Source organism: Anomaloglossus baeobatrachus, chromosome 5 (assembly GCF_048569485.1).
Source record: "Anomaloglossus baeobatrachus isolate aAnoBae1 chromosome 5, aAnoBae1.hap1, whole genome shotgun sequence".
NCBI classification, from domain to species: Eukaryota; Metazoa; Chordata; class Amphibia; order Anura; family Aromobatidae; genus Anomaloglossus; species Anomaloglossus baeobatrachus.
Genome location: NC_134357.1, coordinates 417,843,566 through 417,865,357, shown reverse-complemented (window position 1 = coordinate 417,865,357; position 21,792 = coordinate 417,843,566). Strand labels below are relative to the sequence as shown.

The 21,792-nt window shown below is 43.7% G+C and overlaps 1 protein-coding gene across 2 annotated transcripts in view; it reads left to right on the top strand.

Moving 5' to 3' along the window:
- MRC2 (mannose receptor C-type 2) overlaps positions 1-21,792 on the top strand; it is a 166,809-nt gene that overhangs the window by 34,067 nt on the left and 110,950 nt on the right. For both annotated transcript variants that reach the window (XM_075350287.1, XM_075350286.1), the window contains exon 2: positions 16,698-17,078. In XM_075350287.1, coding sequence (XP_075206402.1) covers positions 16,698-17,078 — 381 coding nt within the window. The remainder of the gene's footprint in view (positions 1-16,697; positions 17,079-21,792) is intronic.

Sequence of the window (21,792 nt, the reverse complement as noted above, 5' to 3'; positions counted from 1 at the left end):
GGGCTTCCAGCGGAGACAGTGAAGAGGATAGGCAGGTGGGAGTCGAGGAGGTTCAGGCTATACGTCCGCCCCCATTTGTTGTAAAAGTCGGGGCTAGTCTGGTCTAGTGGTGTATTTATAAAAAAAAAACCAAGAAAACCTTGTAATGTTGTTCTAAAGTTAATGGTAGTTACTGGAGTGTGTCTGATTTGCGGTTGTTGTACCCCCCCCTCTCTTTTCTTGTTTTGTTTCCTTCTATAGGTGGTGCGCCCCTGGTCTGGATTTTCGGCCATTCATTTGTTTATTGGGGGGTACTGAGAGCTGATGTGCGGCGCAATGATCGGCAGTTGGGTTGGTCCAGAGACGAGGTAATCGTACGTTGGATTGGGGTGAGGGGCATGCGCTGGCGGCAGGTGTTGGTTGATTTTCACCGGTTCGCTCGATTGGATCGCACCCCAGATGTGCTGGTGTTGCACATTGGGGGAAACGATTTAGGGGCCCGCCCCTGTCGGGAGTTGATTCGGGATATACGGTACGACCTGCTCCGCCTTTGGTCAGTTTGCCCTAACCTGAGGGTGGTTTGGTCAGACATTGTTCCCAGAAAGGTTTGGCGGGGGGCTCGGTCCCTGGAGAGGATCGACAAGACCAGAATAAAGGTCAACAGGGTGATTGGGAATTTTGTGGCCAGGAATGGAGGAGTTGTGGTTCGGCACAGGGACTTGGAGTCGGGGGAGGGGAATTTTTGGCGATCAGATGGTGTGCACCTGACTGCCGTGGGTATTGATTTATGGGCCTTGAGCATTCAGGAAGGAGTGGAGCGGGCACTCGTTTTGGTGGGGTGACTCGCATTATGAGGTGTCAGGTAATGCTTGTGGTGGCGGTGGCGAGGGGGGTTCTTGGAGTCGGTGGAAATTTGGGGTGGGGGGTGGTACATCGGATAGATGGGGGACCACCCCCCTTTGTTTATTCTGGTATGGTAATTGCCTGGCGGACTTGGGGGGGCTCTCCAGGGGTGGGGTCCCCTGAGAGTCGGTTAGGGACACGGTTTTCTGGCAAAGGTGGTGCCCCCGAGCTTGTGGTCGCGGCTGGGGGCAAAATATGCCCGATGGTTTTGTAACAATATTTGGTGTCCGCCAGGTTTTGGGGCTCCAAGAAACGCCCTTGCATTGGTAAAATGGTTATTTATGGTTATTTATCTGTTATAATGTTTGTTAATAAACCGGGCCGATTTGGCCAATTTATCCAAAGAAGGGTGTTGTGTTTTTATTAGCGGTTGGGGAAAAAGGGTTTTTTTTGTGGGGGATTCTGCTGAGACAATGAAGAAAGCCTCTGCAGTAGGGTAGTCAAGGCTGAACGGAGCCAGGGCAGAGCCATGGGCGTAGTGACCCATGACTCACCTTTGCAGGGCAGCAAGGGGTTAATGATTTTATAGAAAGAGCGGGCTTTCTGCGGGGTCAAGAGTTTAGGGGGGTGGATTTATAGGGCCAGGGGAGGGGACAGGGTGGGGTCTGTATATATGTCCAGGGAGAAAGGGGGGGGCACTACTTCGGCGCGAGGTACCGTTAGAGAAGGTCCCGCCCTCCCGCCATATATATATATATATATATATATATATTTTTATACATTTAATCTTTGTCGGGGAAGACGGTGGAGTCGAGGTTCATTTAATTTTCTATTGGGTGTTCGGGTCATTTCGGCGAGCGGTGGCGAGGGGGGTTCTTGGAGTCGGTGGAAATTCGGGGTGGGGGGTGGTACATCGGATAGATGGGGGACCACCCCCCTTTGTTTATTCTGGTATGGTAATTGCCTGGCGGACTTGGGGGGGCTCTCCAGGGGTGGGGTCCCCTGAGAGTCGGTTAGGGACACGGTTTTCCGGCAAAGGTGGTGCCCCCGAGCTTGTGGTCGCGGCTGGGGGCAAAATATGCCCGATGGTTTGGTAACAATATTTGGTGTCCGCCAGGTTTTGGGGCTCCAAGAACCGCCCTTGCATTGGTAAAATGGTTATTTATGGTTATTTATCTGTTATAATGTTTGTTAATAAACCGGGCCGATTTGGCCAATTTATCCAAAGAAGGGTGTTGTGTTTTTATTAGCGGTTGGGGAAAAAGGGGGGTTTTTGTGGGGGATTCTGCTGAGACGATGAAGAAAGCCTCTGCAGTAGGGCAGTCATGGGTTTTCTCAAGATTTCTCTTGAGCAGTTTAGATCAATCCTGGCAGGGCTGGCTCTCCTGCTTTTGTGACAGGTCTGGTAAATAGGACTGTAATATTAGTAAAACTATACTGCTCAGCACAAGTTCTGCTATGATATATTTGGTTTGAGTCTACACTGCTATCCCTGCATTTACAAATAAAGATAAGAAAGCATTTGAACAAGCACACAGCACTGGACAACAGGAGCACAGAGGCTGGACTAAGAGACAAACCATGAAAGCTGGTCATTTTATAACTGCTCTCTTTAGAACAGGGGTGGCCAATTGATTTTCCCAAGGGTCTGCAAGAGACACCGTGACTGGTGTTAAGGGCCGAACTAATAGGCTGAAATTAATTCTGCTCAATATTACTATTAACATATTACTATATTTTTCAGATTATAAGATGCACTTTTCCTCCCAAAATTTTTTGAGGAAAATGAGGGGTGCGTCTTATAATGCGAATGTAGCCTACCGGGAGGTGGTGAATGGGGCTTGTGATGGCTCTGGTGGGGGCTGTACTGCCTGCGGTGGGGGCTGTACTGCCTGCGGTGGGGGCTGTGCTGGCTGCAGAGGGGGCTGTGTGGAGAAGGTTGGTTCAGCAGGTAAGATGCTCAGCTCAAGATCTCATCTGCGCACACGCACTGCCTCTGGCCCACTGATCTCCCAACAACGGACTTAAGGAAAATGGTTATGAAGAAGAAAACGGCACTTCCTTCGTATATATTTTCAAAAGATGTTGGGGTGCACTTCAGGTTCCAAAGCCATACAACAAGAAGTAACAAGGCACTCCCAAAGTGTGATGAAAAAGTGTATTTATTGTGCTTGAAGAACGTTTTCGGTCCAAATTGGACCTTCCTCAGTAGCACAAATGTGAGGAGTGATGTGGCATGGACTGCGGGCGCGGAATCCACCATCCATGGCAGCCCCCATGCAGCGGTGGATTCCGCGCCCGCAGTCCATGCCACATCACTCCTCACATTTGTGCTACTGAGGAAGGTCCAATTTGGACCGAAAACGTTCTTCAAGCACAATAAATACACTTTTTCATCACACTTTGGGAGTGCCTTGTTACTTCTTCTTCCTTAAGGAAAATGGTGCCCGGAGGTTGCGAGTGCGCAGATGAGATCTCGGCTTGTCATTGAGCTGAGAGCTCAATCTGCGCACGAGCCGGTTATGGGTGCCATTTATTGGAAGCCGCATTGCCAACAGAGCATCTTTGACACCCACCACATCACCCTGCTCCACACAGCTAGCACGGTGCTTGCAGCCAGTACAGCCCCCACTGCAACCAGCACAACCCCCACCGCAGCCCCTTCAGCATCGCCCTAGTCCAGCACCAACCCTGCCTCCTATGACCCCTCCCACCCCCCCGGTAAGACACCACTGGAGTATAAGACAGACCCCCCTTTTTTTTATTTTTTTTATCTCTAAATTTGGGGTGCGTTTTATAATCTGGTGCGTCTTCTAAAACGAAAAATACGGGTAATTATACAAATCTAGATTAATATTGATTGTATCACTTAATAGTGAGTAGAATTAAGTATGCTGACATCCTCCTATATACAGTATGAACCCTTACCCAGCCCCCTATATACCGTTTGAGCCTCTATATATAATGTGTGCCCCCACATAGCACCTCTATGCATAGAGGGAATCCCGACATAGCTTCCAATATACAGGGTGAGCCCCCACAGTCTCCTAAATACAGTATGAGCCCGCCCCACATAGCCTCCTATATACTCTAATCCCTCATTTACCTCCTATACATATTTGAGCCCTCACATAGCCCTCACTTTGCCTCATGTATACATCATGAGCCTCCATATAGCCTCCTATATTCCTATATTCTTTATGAGCCAACACGTATCCTTCTATATACATTTACATTTCTTAACCCCCACATGGCCTTCTATATACTTTAGGAGCTCCACATAACCTACTATATACTTTGAGACCCCACATAGCCTCCTAAATACTTTATGATCCCCCACTTAGCCTTTTATATACAGTATGAACCCCTTATTTAGCCTCGGGTATACAGCATGAACTCCCACAGAGCCTCCTATATACATTTCTGAGCCCCCACATTGCCCACTCTATACATTGAGCCTCTTACATTCATGTAAACATCCCATACACATTAAGAAAAAAAAATCCCACCTCATTCATGTTTTGTTCCCCCAGCGGTCCACTCGGGCCTCTGGTGCACTGATGCTCCACACAGCACATGCGACTATGTGATGTCATCATGTCTCCTGTGCCGCATGCTTATTGATGGAAAACAGAGCCAGCGGCATCATTCTGCACCAATGTGTTCATTGCTGTGGATGCAAATAGCAGTGACATTGAGAGGTGGGAGAGGGCACAGGGCAGCCTGCGGTCCACTGGTTTCAGCCCTACAGCTGTATATTTCTCATTCCGCGGGCCGGACTGGGACAACCAGAGGGCCACACTTTGCCCAGCCCTGTTGTAGAAGATGAGAGGGAGACAAGGGGTGGGGGGTGGGGGGTGGGTGGGGGGGTTGGAGGTAGGTGAGCAGATACCTGCTGTATAGAAATCAATAGATGGAAGAGATGACTGGGATGTTAAGAGTTAACCCCCTAACCTAGAATGTAATTACTGCCCACACTTAGTCTGGGAATAGAGGCCAGGATCCATGGAAAGGAGCACTACACTATAAAAGATTAATTCTCTCGTTACAGGAGAATGCGATCAGATAGAAAAAAGCAAGTGAAATGCAAACTTGCTTATTTTCATGCTAATTAAATCAAATTAAATATGTGCATTTACCGAATATGTGTGGTGAAATCAGGAAGTGGGTTTGTGATGATGTGCACAGCCTAACTATATATATAAAAGAAAAAGATGGAAAGCTGCATCCATCTGACCTTCTAATGACACGCTTGGCAAGTAGTGATTTTCCTCTACCTTTATACTTAAGGCCACAACTGTATTACTGCTCTAAATTTGTAATTTGAAGGTGAACTCTATGTGTGCCTTTTCTTTCAATAGGAAGAGAAAAATAAAACACTGCTGGATAACTCTGGGTCGGCTTATCTTTTGTAGGAACAAAGGAATGGACACCCACATTTGCAAGAACTAATGTATCCAATTTTACTAAAATGTGTACTTAAAATAAATTTGTCACCAGTTTTTGCTCCCCCATCTGAAAGCAGCATACTGTAGAGACAGAGACCCTGATTCCTGTGATATGTCAATTAGTAGGCTGCTTGCTGTAGTTTTGATAAAATCAGTTTTATCAGCAGGAGAATTTAACAAAAGGACTTTAGCTCAACCACACCCCCACATCTGATTGGTTGCTTTCTGCCTATGCACAGAGTACGAAAAAAGCTGTCAATCAAGGATGTGAGCAGGATTATACAGAGCTCAGTGCTTAGAGATCTGCTACATCTGCAGCACTGAAAAGATTGATGTTATCAAAACTGCGGCAAGCAGCCCAGTAAGTGATGCTTTGCTAGAATCGGGGTCTCATTTTCCACATCATACTGCTCTCAGAAGGGATAACAAATGCCTGATGACAGATCCCCTTTATAAAATGTAAGGCGTTTTACACGGTCCGTGGTGTATGTGTGTGTGTGTTCAGCGTGTGCTGTCCGTGTGACATCCGCATAGCAAACGGACTGCATAAATTTCAATACTTACCTGTCCATGGTGCTGCTGACTCGGCTTCTGGTCCTCGGTGCAGGGCATATGCAATGAGCCTAACGAGCGGGGGTTGGAAGCAAGTGACAGCAGCACTGGAGAAGGTGAGTATAGAAAATAATTTTATTTCACAGACAGGTGGTGTTCTCCGGTACGTGTCACACGGATTACTACAGAATGTGGTCCGTGTGACACCCGTGCTGCCGGAGAAAAACGGACATGTGTATGTGTGGAGCACATGGGCACACGTATGCTCCACACGGAGACACGGTCCATGGGAAACACGCACGTGTGCCCAAACCCATTGATTTTAATAGGTCTACGTGTGCCTGTGTCTCCGGTATGTGTGAAAACGGACTTCACACGTACCAGAGACACGAATGCGTGAAAGAGGCCTAAAGTATTGCACCTTAACATTGACTAAAGAAATGATGCAATCTTTTGAGCGTATTATGTGATGCATAGCTGCACTGACTATACCAAAAAAAACTAGAAAAAAGTCAAACATGGTAGATTAGTTATCCACAAATATCTACCTGTCATTCTTTTGCTCTACTCCTGTCATTAAATTAGTACATGAAGACATAGGGAGTCTGTGACTCCGTCTTCTTCCTCTCTTAGCGTCTAATGAATATTCTGGTGGCCCCATCAGTGTCCATATAACACTACATTTTCCCTGCAGAATATTGGTTCATTATTCCAAGTTTTTCTCCATGTTTCTAGGTTAAAGTTCCACTATAAATGTGCACATAATAGCTTTGACCTATGTGACGGGTTCATCCCTTCTGCGTGTCATCTAGGAATAAGCACCAAACCCCATTTCCTGAGTGTGTATTTCTTACCCTTCCTGCTGCAGTATTTCTGGTTTTGGTTTCCCGTTGAGTTTAAAATTAAATCACAGTAATTCTAATGTAGGTGTGGAATTGGGTGGAAAAAAAAAAGGATTTTGTGAAAATCTTAAAGGGATTTTCATTTTCTATAAACTTTTAAAGTCCTCTGCTAATCACCAATAAATAAAAACATGGTTGATAACCCCTTTATCCCCGGGCGATTTTCCCTTTTTCATTTTCGTTTTTTCCTCCCCTTCTTTCGAGAGCCATAACTTTTTGATTTTTTAGTTAATATTGCCATATCCGGGCTTGGGTTTTTTTGCAGGACGAGTTGTACTTTTGAATGTAACCATTAATTTTACCATATAGTGTACTGGAAAACGGGAAAAAATATTCTAAGTGCGGTGAAATTACAAACAAGGTGCATGATTGTTTTTGGCGTCTTTTATTCATCGCATTCACTATATGGTAAAATTAATGTGTCAGTATGATGCCTCAGGTCACTACGAGTTCGTGTGTACTTTTACTTTTATCTAAGGGGTTAAAAAAAAATTCAGAAGCTTGTCCCAAAAAAGACTAGCGCTTTTGTCATCATTTTCCAAGACCCATGAATAGTTAGAAGGGATAACAGATGGAGTTCGAGTCAAGTATGAGCGGCCACTGAATATAACATAACAGGCAAAAAAGAAAAAACTGAGTTTTATAAGGCCTTGCATAGTCAAAGACAGACACGCACCCAATAGTTATAAAAATATTTATTAGAAGGAATAAATAGATAAGGGCACTGTCATGTAAAATAACGACATAAAATACTGACAATGGTTAGGGATACAGAAGAGTCAGAGATGTCCCATACTAAGACCTCAACAGCATCATATTGTGCAAGAAAATTAATTTCAACATTAAAAGGTAACAATGGATGGCCCAGACAGTCAATGAAAAAGGCCCAGCAGGGCACATATAACAGAAGGGACATATACCATTATTTAAAGTTGGAGCAAGTGCTTACCCATATATGGTGCCAATATGAACGCCGTATCAAAGGTCCAGGTAGTGGAGGGGGAAGCCCCGACGCGTTTCGCAAAAAAGCTTCCTCGGGGGGCAGTGCCCTTATCTATTTATTCCTTCTAATAAATATTTATATAACTATTGGGTGCGTGTCTGTCTTTGACTATGCAAGGCCTTATAAAACTCAGTTTTTTCTTTTTTGCCTGTTATCTTCCAAGACCTGTAGCGTTCATATTTCCCGGGATCTGGGGCTCCATGGTGGCTTATTTTTTGACTCTTGAGGGGATGTTTTTAATTATACCATTTTTGTGCAGATGCTAAATTTTGATTGCCTGTTATTGCATTAAAAAAAAAAAATTGTGGCGACCAAAAACAGTAATTTTGGCGTTTGGAATTTTTTTATTCCCACACCGTGTACTGATCAGATTATTTGATTTTGTAATTTGATAGATCAGGCATTTCTAAACGCAGCAAAACCAAATATGTGTATATTTTTCAATTTTTTTTACTGTTTTATTTTCAATGGGGCGAAAGGGGGGTCATTTGAACTTTTAGGTTTTTTTATTTTTTCATAATTTTTAAAACTTTTTTTTTTAATTATTTTAATTTATTTTACTAGTCCCCCTAGGGGACTTTATCACTGCACAGTCCAAATGCTTGTTCATTTCTCCTGGTCAGAGCAGCATCGCTCTGATCAGGAGAAATGCAGAGGCTAAAGTGAAGGGACAAAGACAGTTTCCTGTTAAGAGGTCAGATAGAGCCCAGCATCTGATAGAAACAGACCGAAGGGCTGACTAGTGAGTAGAGCCACATGACTTGGGTGTCCTTAATGTGAGTGGAGACTGAGATAATAGATAGTGAGATTAAGAGAGAGAAATGACAGAAGGACAGAGTGATCTACTGGAGACAGGTCTTGGGATAAGATGCCTAGAAGTACGACCCCAAACTTATAACAGGCCAGGAAGGAACAGAGTGTGAGAAGAGAGTGCCCCGGGCAGGAATTCCAAGGCGTCAGAAGTAGAGAAGCAACCCAGGGCTGGCAGTTCTGAATTTGGGCATAGACTCATAGCCGCAGAATTTTAGGGGACTGATTGTGCAAATTCTAATAGCTGCCAGACAGTGTCTGAGCCATTCGTGGAAGGCCACTAAAGCTCCCTCTGGAGCGGAGTTATATAGTAGGATCGACCAAGAATGCCAATATGAATACTGCCTTGCCCACTCCCTAAAACAAAAAACTAGAATCCTTAAAATATGGGAACTCTGGCTGTTATCCAGCCATGCAACACCTATTACACAACTAATGCCCGGGCAAAGAGCACCTAGTTGAGATAGAGCTGATGGAATCATAGTCCTGGCTTGGCTAGCCAGGGGGCTAAAGCGTTGAGAGGAGGAGTTGATGGCCCCGGCTCATGGGCTGGGGTTGGTAATGCAGGCAGGCATCTAACCCTCTACCCTTACTAACCTCCCCTCCCACTCCCACAACCCTACCTTCTTCCCCTCCCCCTTTGTTCTTGTGCCCACTTACTTGAATGAAGTCCCCATCTTTCCTCCCCCCCACCTCCCTATGTTGTTGTGTCGTTAAAGTGTAAGGCAGAGGAATTGTAACCGGATTGTCTTGGAGTATATTAATCTATGGAGCCCTCATGTGCGGGCGGTTGACAAATGTAATCTTCATTTACCATGTATGATTTTGTATCTGCCGTGTTTTCAATAAAATCTAGTTGGATGAAAGAAGTAGAGAAGCTAAGTACCGGTCATATAGGCAAACTAGTCCTTTAAGAGTAACGAAGATACAGAACCGTGGGTTGAGGATAGAACTCTCACTAACTGGACTGTATACTGTATAATGGGGAACAGTGGTAAGAGAGTTCAAGCAAGTTAAGTGTAAGGAATTAAGACTTTTTGTTCAAATGCTTCCTATCATGAAGGAAATGTTCTTTAACCACTTCACAACTTGACCAATTTCCGTTTTTGCGTTTTCGTTTTTTCCTCGTCTTCTTCCAAGAGCCATAACTTTTTTATTTTTCTGTCCACACAGTGATATGAGGGCTTGTTTTTTGGCAGAACAAGTTGCACTTGTAAATGACACCATTCATTTTACTGGAAAACAGGGAAACAATTCCAAAAGGGGAGAATTTAAAACAAAAAAACAAACGCCACAATTCTGACATGGTTTTTTGGGAATTGTTTTTAGAGTGTAAATTTTGTGATAAAAATGACCTCGACATACGACTCTCCTCATCAGTATGATTATGGAGATACCAAACATCCAGTTTTTTTAATTATTTTAGTGGTGAAAGAGTGAAGTTTGCAAAAAAAAAAAAAAACAGACTGAAATTTGAAAAATATTTATTCCAATTAAATTTTCTATTACATTGTTCTCTGATATTAAAGAAAATTCTTTGTTTATTTTTTATTCTGAATGTGTTCCTTTTTTTGAAGCTTCTCGCTATGAGTATAGCATTTGTGAAAAGGAGCGCATAAAACCTCTTGTCTTCAAAGGAATAATATATCATTACTCTCCACCCCTGATCTATCAAAACAATCCCATTAGTTTTTAATCCCTGCATATTATTAATTATATGAGCATCATTACTTACATAACTCTAGCATTGTCAATATTCCGGTGCAATCCCAACTTCGCCTGACCCTTATTAAGCTACTATGCCCCCAAAGAAACACTAAAAAGATACCGTACATAAGTTTGGATAATTTTACCACAGTAGCCATTTATTTAACATTATAATAAAAGATTCAAACATTTATAAATAAGATTGCTAGGGTCATTGAAGCTACAAAAATATTGTGATTACCAAAACACAACCTCATAAACCATAATTATTCCAACCCGTAACCCCGCAGGCTCGGTAGCACCTTAACCCAAAAGGTTACTTTCAAATATCAAAACTTCCAGGTACCCAACATTCTGTTGCCCAAAAGTCACCAAACCAACAGACAGTCTTATACCAATTGAGGAATCCATATCCTAATGAATCCCCCAAACCAATTTAGAGCTACCTTCAAGGACCCCAAAAACTGCCATTAGCCACCATGACCCAAAAAACTGTCCCTATTAAAAACCTAATCTCCCAATAATTCTACAAAATAGGGATAGTGGGCAGAACTAACGTTACACTTGAGCGCATGATAATGCCAAACCCCAACCCAACTACCCTTTATATACCCTCCTGCCCCTGGCTTATTCCAACTACTAATAATGACCATGCCACCCTCCAACCCATCGTCATGCTGGCCTCCAACCAGGGGCTGAGGTGCCGGTGTTTCCTTTAGAATTATATGATGTGTCTCCTCTCTGAAAACCTGGTGTCAAAATGGTTATCGTTATAGTTATCAGCTTTGAAAAGTAGAGTGAATATCAACATTTATCTCCTGTCCTAGACTTTCTGGTATCCAATCAGATGTAGAGGGGATCTTATTTCCCTTCAAAGGGCGACTTTTACAGTTCGTCTTCCCATTCTGTATTGTGCCAAGCCTCGGCTTAAAACGCCCTGCGGGCACAAGGCCTAAAATGCGGCTTATGAATATTCTCTTCACTAAGTAACTTCGGGGGTATGCTCTGAGGCCTCTCCGCTTGTGATCCCAAGTTGCTTAGTGACATTTTACCACATTTCTCAGAAGGGAGAGCTTCCCTCTGCTGCTGTCAACCATGGGTGACACTCTGCCCAAGAATCTCTGACATCTGCCACACCACTCCGGCACCTACACCACTGCGCATGTAAGGCCGAGGCCCAGTCCCTGTGCAGGGAGGCAGTTCCTTACATCGGGGCTCCGCAGCCCTGGGTCCAATAAGTCCTGTGAAAGGGCAACTTTCTTGAGTGGAGATGATTTCTTCAGTGAGCAGAGGAGCTTTCAAATGCGGTGTTCTGCAGCTTCCCGCCCCGCTCCCTTGTTACATCAATAATTCACATAGCCATCAAACTTCTTCTTTGTAGTTTTCCAGGCATGGTCCTGGGATGTTTCTGGAACCAGCAAGTCCAAAAAGTTCTTGAGAGTCTTCTTAAAGGGAACCTGTTACCAGATTTGGTGACTATAAGCTGCGGCCACCACCAGTGAGCTCTTATATACAGCATTCTAACATGTTGTATATAAGAGCCGAGGCTGCTGTGTAGAATGTAAAAATCACTTTATAATACTTACCTAACGGTCGCTGCAGTGCAGACTAGTCAAATGGGCATCTCCATTCTCCGGTACCAGTGCCTCCTCTTTCGGCCATCTTTGTCCTCCTTCTTCTGAAGCCTGAGTGCATGACGCATCCTACATCATGCACACAGACTGGCATTGAGGTCCTGCGCAAGCGCACTTTGATCTGCCCTGAGCAGTGCCGAGCAAATTATTGTAGTTCACCTGCGCAGGACCTCAATGCCGGTGCGTGTGCATGACGTAGGACGTGTCATGAACCCAGGCTTCAGAAGAAGGAGGACAAAGATGGCCGGACCTGGAGAACGAAGACACCCATCCGACCAGTCTGCACCGAACCAACTGTTTAGGTGAGTATTATAAAGTGATTTTAACGTTCTACACAGCGGCCTGTGCTCTTATATACAGCATATTAGAATGCTGTATATAAGAGCCCACTGGTGGAGGCCACAGCTTATAGGCCAAAAAAGTGGTGACAGGTTCCCTTTAAGTAGCTATAAATCAGGGCCTTCAGAACTAATGTGCTGCTCCTGTCCCTGGCAAACCATACTCCCCTATTATTTTTATATTTTGATAGATTGGTCTTTTTTTAAGGCAGCGATACCAAATATGTGTATTTTTTAATGTGTTTATTATCTTTATTTTAAATGGGGAGAAAGTGGGTGGTGATTTGAACTTTAGTTTTTTTAATTTTTCATACTTATTAAAACTTTGTTGTTTTCTTTTTTACTTTTTAATTTTCTTAATAACTTGAAGCTGCAATCGTCTAATCGCTTGTGCTATAATAAGTAATGCCATACATTGTTGTATATAGCAATAATCACAGCCATTAACTGCAGAGTATGGGGTGGGCTCACTCCTACTTGAGTTATTCATACTGGCAAACACAGACGAAAAAGGGCCCCTGTGCAAAAAGAATATATGGCCCAATAGTTCATCATAATGCAAAATTGCACCTACTTTGGGGGTAGAAATGGGCCCCTTAACCTCCCAGACCTCTGTTGCACCAATGGTGTGTCCGTCTCTGCCTATACATGTACAGCGGATTACGTCAAGGGCTTAAGCCTTTGAATGGTGGTCTCTCATTGAATTAGTCAACATCCTGGATCCTGGCTAACCAAAGTTGCCAGCATCATTGGCCCACAAGGGCATAGCACCTCCATAGCACAAGTCCACACCCCCAGCCAGAACCCTCACTTTATGTAATGTTCCGGGGCATAAGAGACGTGGACCTTGCCCATGGCTACTGCCCCACGCCAGATGACATATACTGTACATAGCTCAGCAGTTATAGTATTGCTACATCTACATTAGACAAAACAGATTCATTTAAAACTGCATCAAGCAGTACAGTAAAGAGGGCTTTACACGCTACGATATCGTTGATGAATTATCGTCGGGGTCACGTCACATCCGGCGTCATTAATGAGATCGCAGCGTGTGACACTTATGTGCGACCTTAAACGATCGCAAAAGTGGCAAAATTGCGGAGAGGTCGTCCTACAACAAAAAATCATTTTCTTCTAATTAGCGATGTTGTTCGTCGTTTCTGCAGCTCCACACATCGCTGTGTGACACCGTAGGAGCGATGAACATCTCCTTACCTGCCTCCACTGGCAATGCGGAAGAAAGGAAGTGGGCGGGATGTTTACGTCTCGCTAATCTCTGCCCCTCCGCTTCTATTGGACGGCTGCTGTGTGACATCGCTGTGACGCCGCACGACCCGCCCCCTTACAAAGGAGGCGGATCGCCGGCCAGAGCGACGTCGCAGGACAGGTAAGTGCGTGTGACGGGGGTAAGCGAGGTTGTGCGCGACGGGCAGCAATTTGCCCGTGTCGCACAACCGACGGGGGCAGATACAATCGCTTGCGATCTCGCTAGCGAGATCACAGCGTGTAAAGTCCGCTTAAGTGACACATCCCTGGAAACAGGGTCTCTGCCCCTACATCATGCAGCTCTCAGATTAGATAGCAAAAACCTGCTTACAGATTCCTTTAAAAATTTGGTGGCTGAAAACGTGGCCTGATCTTGACCAGCACCACAGATCAACAACTTGAACTGGTGTGTCAGTGTTTTCTCTTCTAATGAGCCCAGCACCTGTGTCAGTACATCATCATAAGAGTGGGTTTTCATTCACTGACAGCAAGCAGAGTGGAACAATTATCATCAATAGGCTTTCTGTACAGGTAATAGGACGCACCTTAGCATACATATGATCCCACTGCTGGTGAAGGAGCGATTACACCTGGCATGCTGTATCTTGAATTGCGCAGAGTCATCATGTCTGCACTTTATAATTTTGACCATAAACAAGTGCAAACAACTAGTTATACAATTGAACAGCGCCAGAAGAAACCACTTGTTTTTCCGTTTTTCTATTGTTTTGAGCATAACAATATAATTCCCATAATCTTGCATAATGTGGACCAGGTTAACCCTTGATCACCAGATTTCTGCATTATATCATATCCGTTTGTTAAAAAAACAACAACCCAAAAACATTAAATTGAGCGCTTTTTTTGGTGTGGGGGGCAGATTGTTCATTTATAAAGGCTAAAAACAAATAAGTAAATAGAATCGGGCTTGATGCTGCGCTAAAAACCACAAATCCACAAAGTTGTAAAGGATTCTTTTCTTTATTTCCAAAGGTCAACGCGTTTCAAAGGCATATCCGCCTTCTTCATCAGGACAAGGAGAATAAAAAAACAGCCTCTCCTTGTCCTGATGAAGAAGGCGGATATGCCTTTGAAACGCGTTGACCTTTGGAAATAAAGAAAAGAATCCTTTACAACTTTGTGGATTTGTGGTTTTTAGCGCAGCATCAAGCCCGATTCTATTTACTTATTTGTTTTTATCTACGGCTATATCGGGGCTGCAGCTTACCACATCTGTTTACATTCATTTGTTTCTGGTTAACCAGGAGTTGTGCCTGTCACAACTATAGCAGGTGAGTACCTGTCCTATTGCCATATATCCATTTATCATCGGATAAGACCCTATGTGCGCTTTTTTCCACAGTTCTCTCTGACATTTATAAAGGCTGTATGAAACTAAAAAACAGGCCTGATAGTCCATATGGTCTATAGTTTGTCCCTACTATTGCAGCATGACTCCATCCTCATAAACCTCATTCAAGAAAGCATGGTCTGACCTGCAATACCAAGAACAAGAATAGTGCTTCTTCTGAGAGAAGAAAAACAAACTACTTTTTTATTGTTTTACCCATGAATCTTTATTCTTTGTTCATTTCGAAAGGTGAATTCAGGATTGAATTGGTTTTCTGGAGGATCAAATGACTGTTATACAGTTAAAGGTGGTTGTTGGCCACTTCCATTACCTTGTTAAAGCCTTCAGAATAATGTAAAATAGATTACATATTGCACTCGCTTTACTTATCCCATGCAGCTCCTATCTGGAAGCTTCCTAGGTTCCCCGCCTGTCTCTTCTGCACTTTTTGCTCCATTTGAACAGACCTCTGACACCGCAGTTACTTGTCCATTTAAGGGAACCTGTCACTATGCTTTTCCCTTATGAGCTGCGGCCACCACCAGTGAGCTCTTATGTACAGTATTCTAAAATACTATATATAATTTCCCAGGCCACTCTGTGTAATGTAAAAAACACCTTTATAATACTCACATAGGTGGCAGTCCGGTCCGATGGGTGTCGCTGCTCTTGGGCCGGCGCCTCCTCCATCTTGTGGGATTGCTGTCCTCCTGCCTAGCTCCATGTGCATGATACATCCTGGATCATTCACAGAGAGGCCTCCAATGCTCTCCTGCACAGGCGCACTTTGAGCTGCCCGGCACTTGGCAGAGCAATGTACTGTAATATGCAGATGTGAGAAAAGGTCAAAGACTGCCCGCGCATGTGCACTACAGAATTTTGATCTGCCCTCAACCGGGCAGATCAAAGTGCGCATGTGCAGGAGTGCAATGGCGGACGCATCATGCACAAGGGGCAGGAGGATGGTGATTACACAAGATGGAGGAGGCAGCGGACTGAGAGCAACGACACCCATCGGACCGGAACGCCATGCAGGTGAGTATAACAAAGGTGTTTATTATGCTCTACAGAGCAGTCTGGGCTCCTATATACAATATTGTGGAATGCTGTATATAAAACTTCACTGGTGGTGGCCGCAACTCGTAAGGGAAAAACCTTGTGACAGGTTCCCTTTAAGGTGAAGTAGGGTGAGTACAGAGACCGCCAAGGAACCTGAAGCAACTGGTAATCTTGTAAGAGGAGTTTAATACTTCTTTAATTATTTCATACAATTCTGAGCATTTCTTACAACCTCTCTTAAAGTGAGGAGTCTTGTCGACTCAAAAAGACTATTCAACAAACCAAGCATAAACGTTCGTTGCACATTAGGCGTGCCCAACTAGTTTAGTGTACCATTTCATCTCCTTTGTTTTTCATCAATCTCCACTCTTCTCTGGGACCAGTAAAGCCAAAGCTGTCAATTAAAAAAGAAGGGGTCAGAGATTGATGATAAACCTACCCCAAGGTTGCAGCGAGCGCCTGTGCTTGGTTTGAACAGTCATTTTGTGCTCTGTCTTCTGTAAACCTTTCACATCTGATATTACCAAAGTACTAAATATAAGGTTTCCAAAGCAATTAATACAACTACAGACACATGTAATTATATAAAATTGCTAGAAGAACCATAATACAAGCCCAGGTTCTGGTGGCTTTATGAAAAATTACACTAGTCACACATGCAACTACAACATTTTCTTTCTGCTCCCCATTATGGGTTATGAAATATTTGTCTGCAGAAATACCTGACCCGATTCCAAAGCCTGCTTTTACATGGGATATACTACTTGGCACATATTGATGTCTTCTTTCTAATTTTTCCTAGACCCAGCCCCGTTCCTTATATACAGCTCTGGCGCTGAAGGATGCCTGGAGGTTCAGAACTCTGTGGTTCGTATCGCCCGGCCGTGTAACACCAGCTCACCTGCACAGCAATGGGTTTGGGTTTCAAAAAGGCGGCTGTTCAATCTTGGCAACTTCCAATGCCTAATATCTGTTACCAACTACTCCATGAATACACTCTCTACCCACCAATGTGACGAGAACCTTTTTTATATTGGGAGATGTGAATACTTTATAGAGGTATTCAATGCTGCTTTTCTACCACAGACCTCTAATACCAGCTTACTACTGCCACCAGCTAAAATTAAAAACCAATGGCTGATATATGGAACGAACCAAAGCATCTGCCCTGCCACGTTTCGAGGTAAGGTCCTGTTAACAAACCAAAATGTTTTTCTGTCCCCTTTATGGAAATATTTGGTAGATGCAATTACACGTCTAATTATTGAATGTTTTATACACTGGGACATGCAAAAATTTGGCCACCCCTGGTCAAAATTACTGTTATTGTGAACAGTTGAGCAAGTTGAACATGAAATGATCTTTAAAAGGCATAAAGTTAAATATGACACATTTCCTTTGTAGTTTAGGCAAAATAAATGTAATCTTTACATTTGAAAAATTACAAAATGAAAAATGGTCTGAGACAATAGTCTGGGTATTTGTGTGCTCAGATAATTTTGACCAAGGTTTCAGACCTTAATTAGCCTGTTAGGGTGTAACGCCTGCCTGGATCCACAGACTCAGACAGCTGTAATGGACAGGATCGAGAGAAGCCACTCACCAAGCAGGACCCCCAGAACCCTGAAACCCTTTAACCCCTATGCAGGGATTTGGAATTACACAGTGCCCTGAAGATCACTACCTGTGGAAGGCAGCAGTCTGATAGAGTAGTCGTCAGGCACAGTCCAACCAGGAATTGCAGAACAGGGACAGAATCAGCAGGCAAGGGCGTAATCAGAAACAAGCAGAGGTCAAAACCGGATCGGGCAGCGAGGTACAAAAACAGCAGGCAGGAGAGGTAGTCAGAACACAAGCAAAAGTCAGAACACCAGAATAACTAAACAGAACAGGAGCCAGGAATGCAGACTATCTCTGGCAGAGGTCAGCAGACAGGAGGGGAATTAAGAAGGGTGTGGTGTCTTCCCATTGGCTGTAGCTGAATGATGGCAACTTCAGCTGGAAGATACATGCCACCTATAGTCAGCCAGTGGTACTGCAGATCCCCAGATAACCCAGTCCAGTGGATGATCGGAGCCTGCGCCCACCGGTGCCGCTGACATCGACTCCTCTCCCATCACCAGCACCATCCACGGCAGGAACACTGCGTCGCCTGGCGATCGGAGTAGAAATCGCTGGAGCGGACTCCGGTGGTGATGTATCATAGGGTTATGGCTTGTTTACTATCATTGTTAGGAATGGCCAAGTGATGCAAATTTCTTAGCTTTATAAAAACTCGGCCTCCTCTAACCTTGTGCTTAAAACCAGCAGCAATGGGTTCTTCTAAGCAGCTGCCTAGCACTCTGAAAATGGTGGAGACCCACAAATCAGGAGAAGGCTGTGAAGATGGCAAAACATTTTCAAGTTACCCTTTCCTAAGTTTGAAATGTATTTATTTTTTTGCACAACATACAAATGAAATGTGTCATCTTTAACCATACAGCTTTTAGAGATCATTTCATCTTCAACTTGCTTAACCCCTTAACGACCCATGACGTACTGGGTACGTCATGGATCGTGTGCCGGTAAGTCCTGCCCCCTGCCGCCGGCAGGCGGCGGCGAGACGCGCACATATCAGCTGTTATCAACAGCTGACATGTGTGCCTGCTAGCCGCGGGTGGAATCGCTTCCACCCGCGGCCATTAACCCCTTACATTTCGCTGCCAATATGTATATGGGCGCCGCCATGACAGTGACTTACCCCGCCCCCACCGGAAGTCACGTGACATGATCACGTGACTTTCGGCGGTTGCCATGGTAGCACAGGGTCATGTGATGACGCCTGTAGCTAACATGACTCACTTCCTCTCAATGCCGGAATACAGCCGGCATTGAAAGTGAAGCAGCAAATCTGCAGTTCTCAGCTCTGTAGCTGAGATCCGCAGATAGTGCAGAGCGATCGGATTGCTGATAAAAATAGCACCCTAGGGGGACTCGTAAAATAAAATAAAAAAGTAAAAAAAAAAGTTTTAAAAAATTAAAAAAAAATAAAAAAACCTAAAAGTTCAAATCACCCCCCTTTCACCCCATTGAAAATTAAAGGGTTAAAAAAATAAAAAATACACACATATTTGGTATCGCCACGTTCAGAAATGCCCGATCTATCAAAATATAAAATCAATGAATCTGATCAGTAAACGGCGTAGCGGCAAAAAAATTCCAAACGCCAAAATTAGGTTTTTTGGTCGCCGCAAATTTTGCGCAAAATGCAATAACAGGCGATCAAAACGTAGCATCTTCGAAAAAATGGTACCGTTAAGAACGTCAGGTCGAGACGCAAAAAATAAGCCATCACTGAGCCTCAGATCCTGAAAAATGAGAACGCTACGGGTTTTGGAAAATGGCGCAAAACGTGCGCCACGTTTTTTGGACAAGCTTGTGAATTTTTTTTAACCCCTTAGATACAAGTAAACCTATACATGTTTGGTGTCTACAACCTCGCACCGACCTGAGGCATCACATAGATACATCAGTTTTACCATATAGTGAACACGGTGAATAAAATATCCCAAAAACTATTGTACAATCCCACTTTTTTTGCTATTTTTCCGCACTTGGAATTTTTTTGCCGTTTTCCAGTACACTATATGGTAAAACTTATGGTTTCATTTAAAAGTACAACTCGTCCCGCAAAAAACAAGCCCTCATATGGCAAGTTTAATGGAAAAATAAAAAAGTTACGCGGAAGAAGGGGAGCAAAAAACAAAAACGCAAAAACGGAAACTGCCCGGGGGCTGAAGGGGTTAAAGGGAAACTGTCAATCTTTTACATTTTTTAGTTATTAATATGGCATACAGGTGGCATAGTGGTGAGATTAGACATACCTGTATGCCTCCTGGATGATGGGTTGTTTGGCGAAAATTCTGTTCTATATCTTCTATCTTCTGGGCTATGGGGCATGTGCTGTGTGGAAGATAATTAAGCTAACCTCCGGTCTTCATTATACAGGATTCTTCCTCCCCATCTCTTCAGAGTCCCTGTGACGTCAGATGAGAGGCTGGGAATGTCACACATGCGCATTCTGCCTGCTGACTCTCGCTGATTTGCATATTTCTTTTACTCTACATCACAAGCGAACATACAGCCATACTATTCCATAGGGAAAACCATGCTGACAGTTTCCCTTTAACTTCTGTTTCCTCCAGCACCTCATTGCCAGGCTTGATTAATAGATCTCTCACTATTTAGCTATAAACAGACTTGTCAAACAAGCCAAGGGCGGCAAAAGAAGAATTAAAGTGAACCTGTCAGGTCCAGTATGCACCCAGAACTAAGAGCGGTTCTGGGTGCATATTTCTATTTCCTGCCTAGCAGTCCCAGCTTATAGCATAGATAAAGAGAGCTTTATAAACAGTGTTTCTAAAGATTCTTTATGATATGCTAATGAGGCCAGGGGCTAGTCAGAAGGGTGTTACTTCCCTTGGCTAGTCGGCCCCCTTTGCATATAAGCACGCCCTTGTGGGAATGAGTGCAGGAAGTAACACCCTTATGACTAGTTCCCTCGTTCATTAGCATATCGTGAAGGATCTTTAGAAATACTTTTTCTAAAGATCTCTTTATCTATGCTAGTGTATACAGGGAAGGTTAGGCAGGGATTAGCAATATACACCCAGAACTGCTCGTGGTTCTGGGTGCATACAGGACCTGACAGGTTCTCTTTAAGAGAGCCATGATCATTTCTCAAACTGCATTTTGTACTAGAATGTCGGAGTTCTGCAAATTGCTGTAATGAGGTAGACTAACTACTTGTTCAATTTAAAGTGAGTATTGAAAATGTAAAATATAATTCTGTTCAAGAGGAGCCACAGCGCAGGTTCAATTGCAAAATAATTATTTGTTTCTTCACATGGGTAGCCCACAGGTAAAATTAAAGTGAAAATATCACATTTTTCACCAATTAAAAATCCATAATGAGGCATAGTAATTTCGTAAATGTACATTTACTATATATTCTGTACGTGATTATAAGCTGCTGTTTTACAGCATGCCTCTGAACATAAGAAAAGCGAGTAGAAAGTTTCCTCTAAGAACATTACACAGCTATGAATCTAGGGTGAGATATACACTTACTAGAAAGAAGAAATTGAGTTCTGTATGAGTCTGTGCCTCGCTCACTCTCTTTTACTTTGCTTTTCCCTTCCCCTTTTTTCTCCTTTGACCACAAAAAGCATCTGTAATCTGATCCATAAGTGAACTGGCAATCCATCTTGTTTTGACCAAGACAGATTTACTTGATTGTTTTCTGAGTCACTGATGAGTCTAGAAGGCAGGTGTAAGACAAGAAATGGCTCATAAGTGGAGAAAGAACATAATTATCTGATTTGATAGTCTACAAATTGTCTTACATTGACTAGCACTATTGATTTATGCTGAGTTTGTTAAAAGACATTTAAAGGAAATATGTCAACAGAAAATGCTATTGTCTGAGCCAGATTATTAAACATCTTGAAGTGAAACACTTCTCCCTCTACCATTGTTTCTCAACTCCAGTCCTGAAGACCCACCAACAGATCATGTTTTCAGGTTTTCCTCAATATTAGACAGGGAATAATTCCATCACCTGGGCAACATTAAGGAAATCCTGAAAACATGATCTGCTGGTGGGTCTCGAGGTCTGGAGTTCAGAAACACTGCTTCTAGACCCAAAAAATGTATGGCACGACATCATGTGTGCATCACACCTCAATGTAATGATGTCTCGCCAGCCGAGCTAATCAAAAGAAGAGTCAGGAAAGCCAAGCGGTAAGGAGATTCCATGGCTTCCTGTCTAGTGGTCGCAGATTGCTGATCTGGCCGGTAGACCGGAGTCCTGCGAATCGATGCTCCTGTCTCTTCTATGAGCAATGGACTCCTTAACC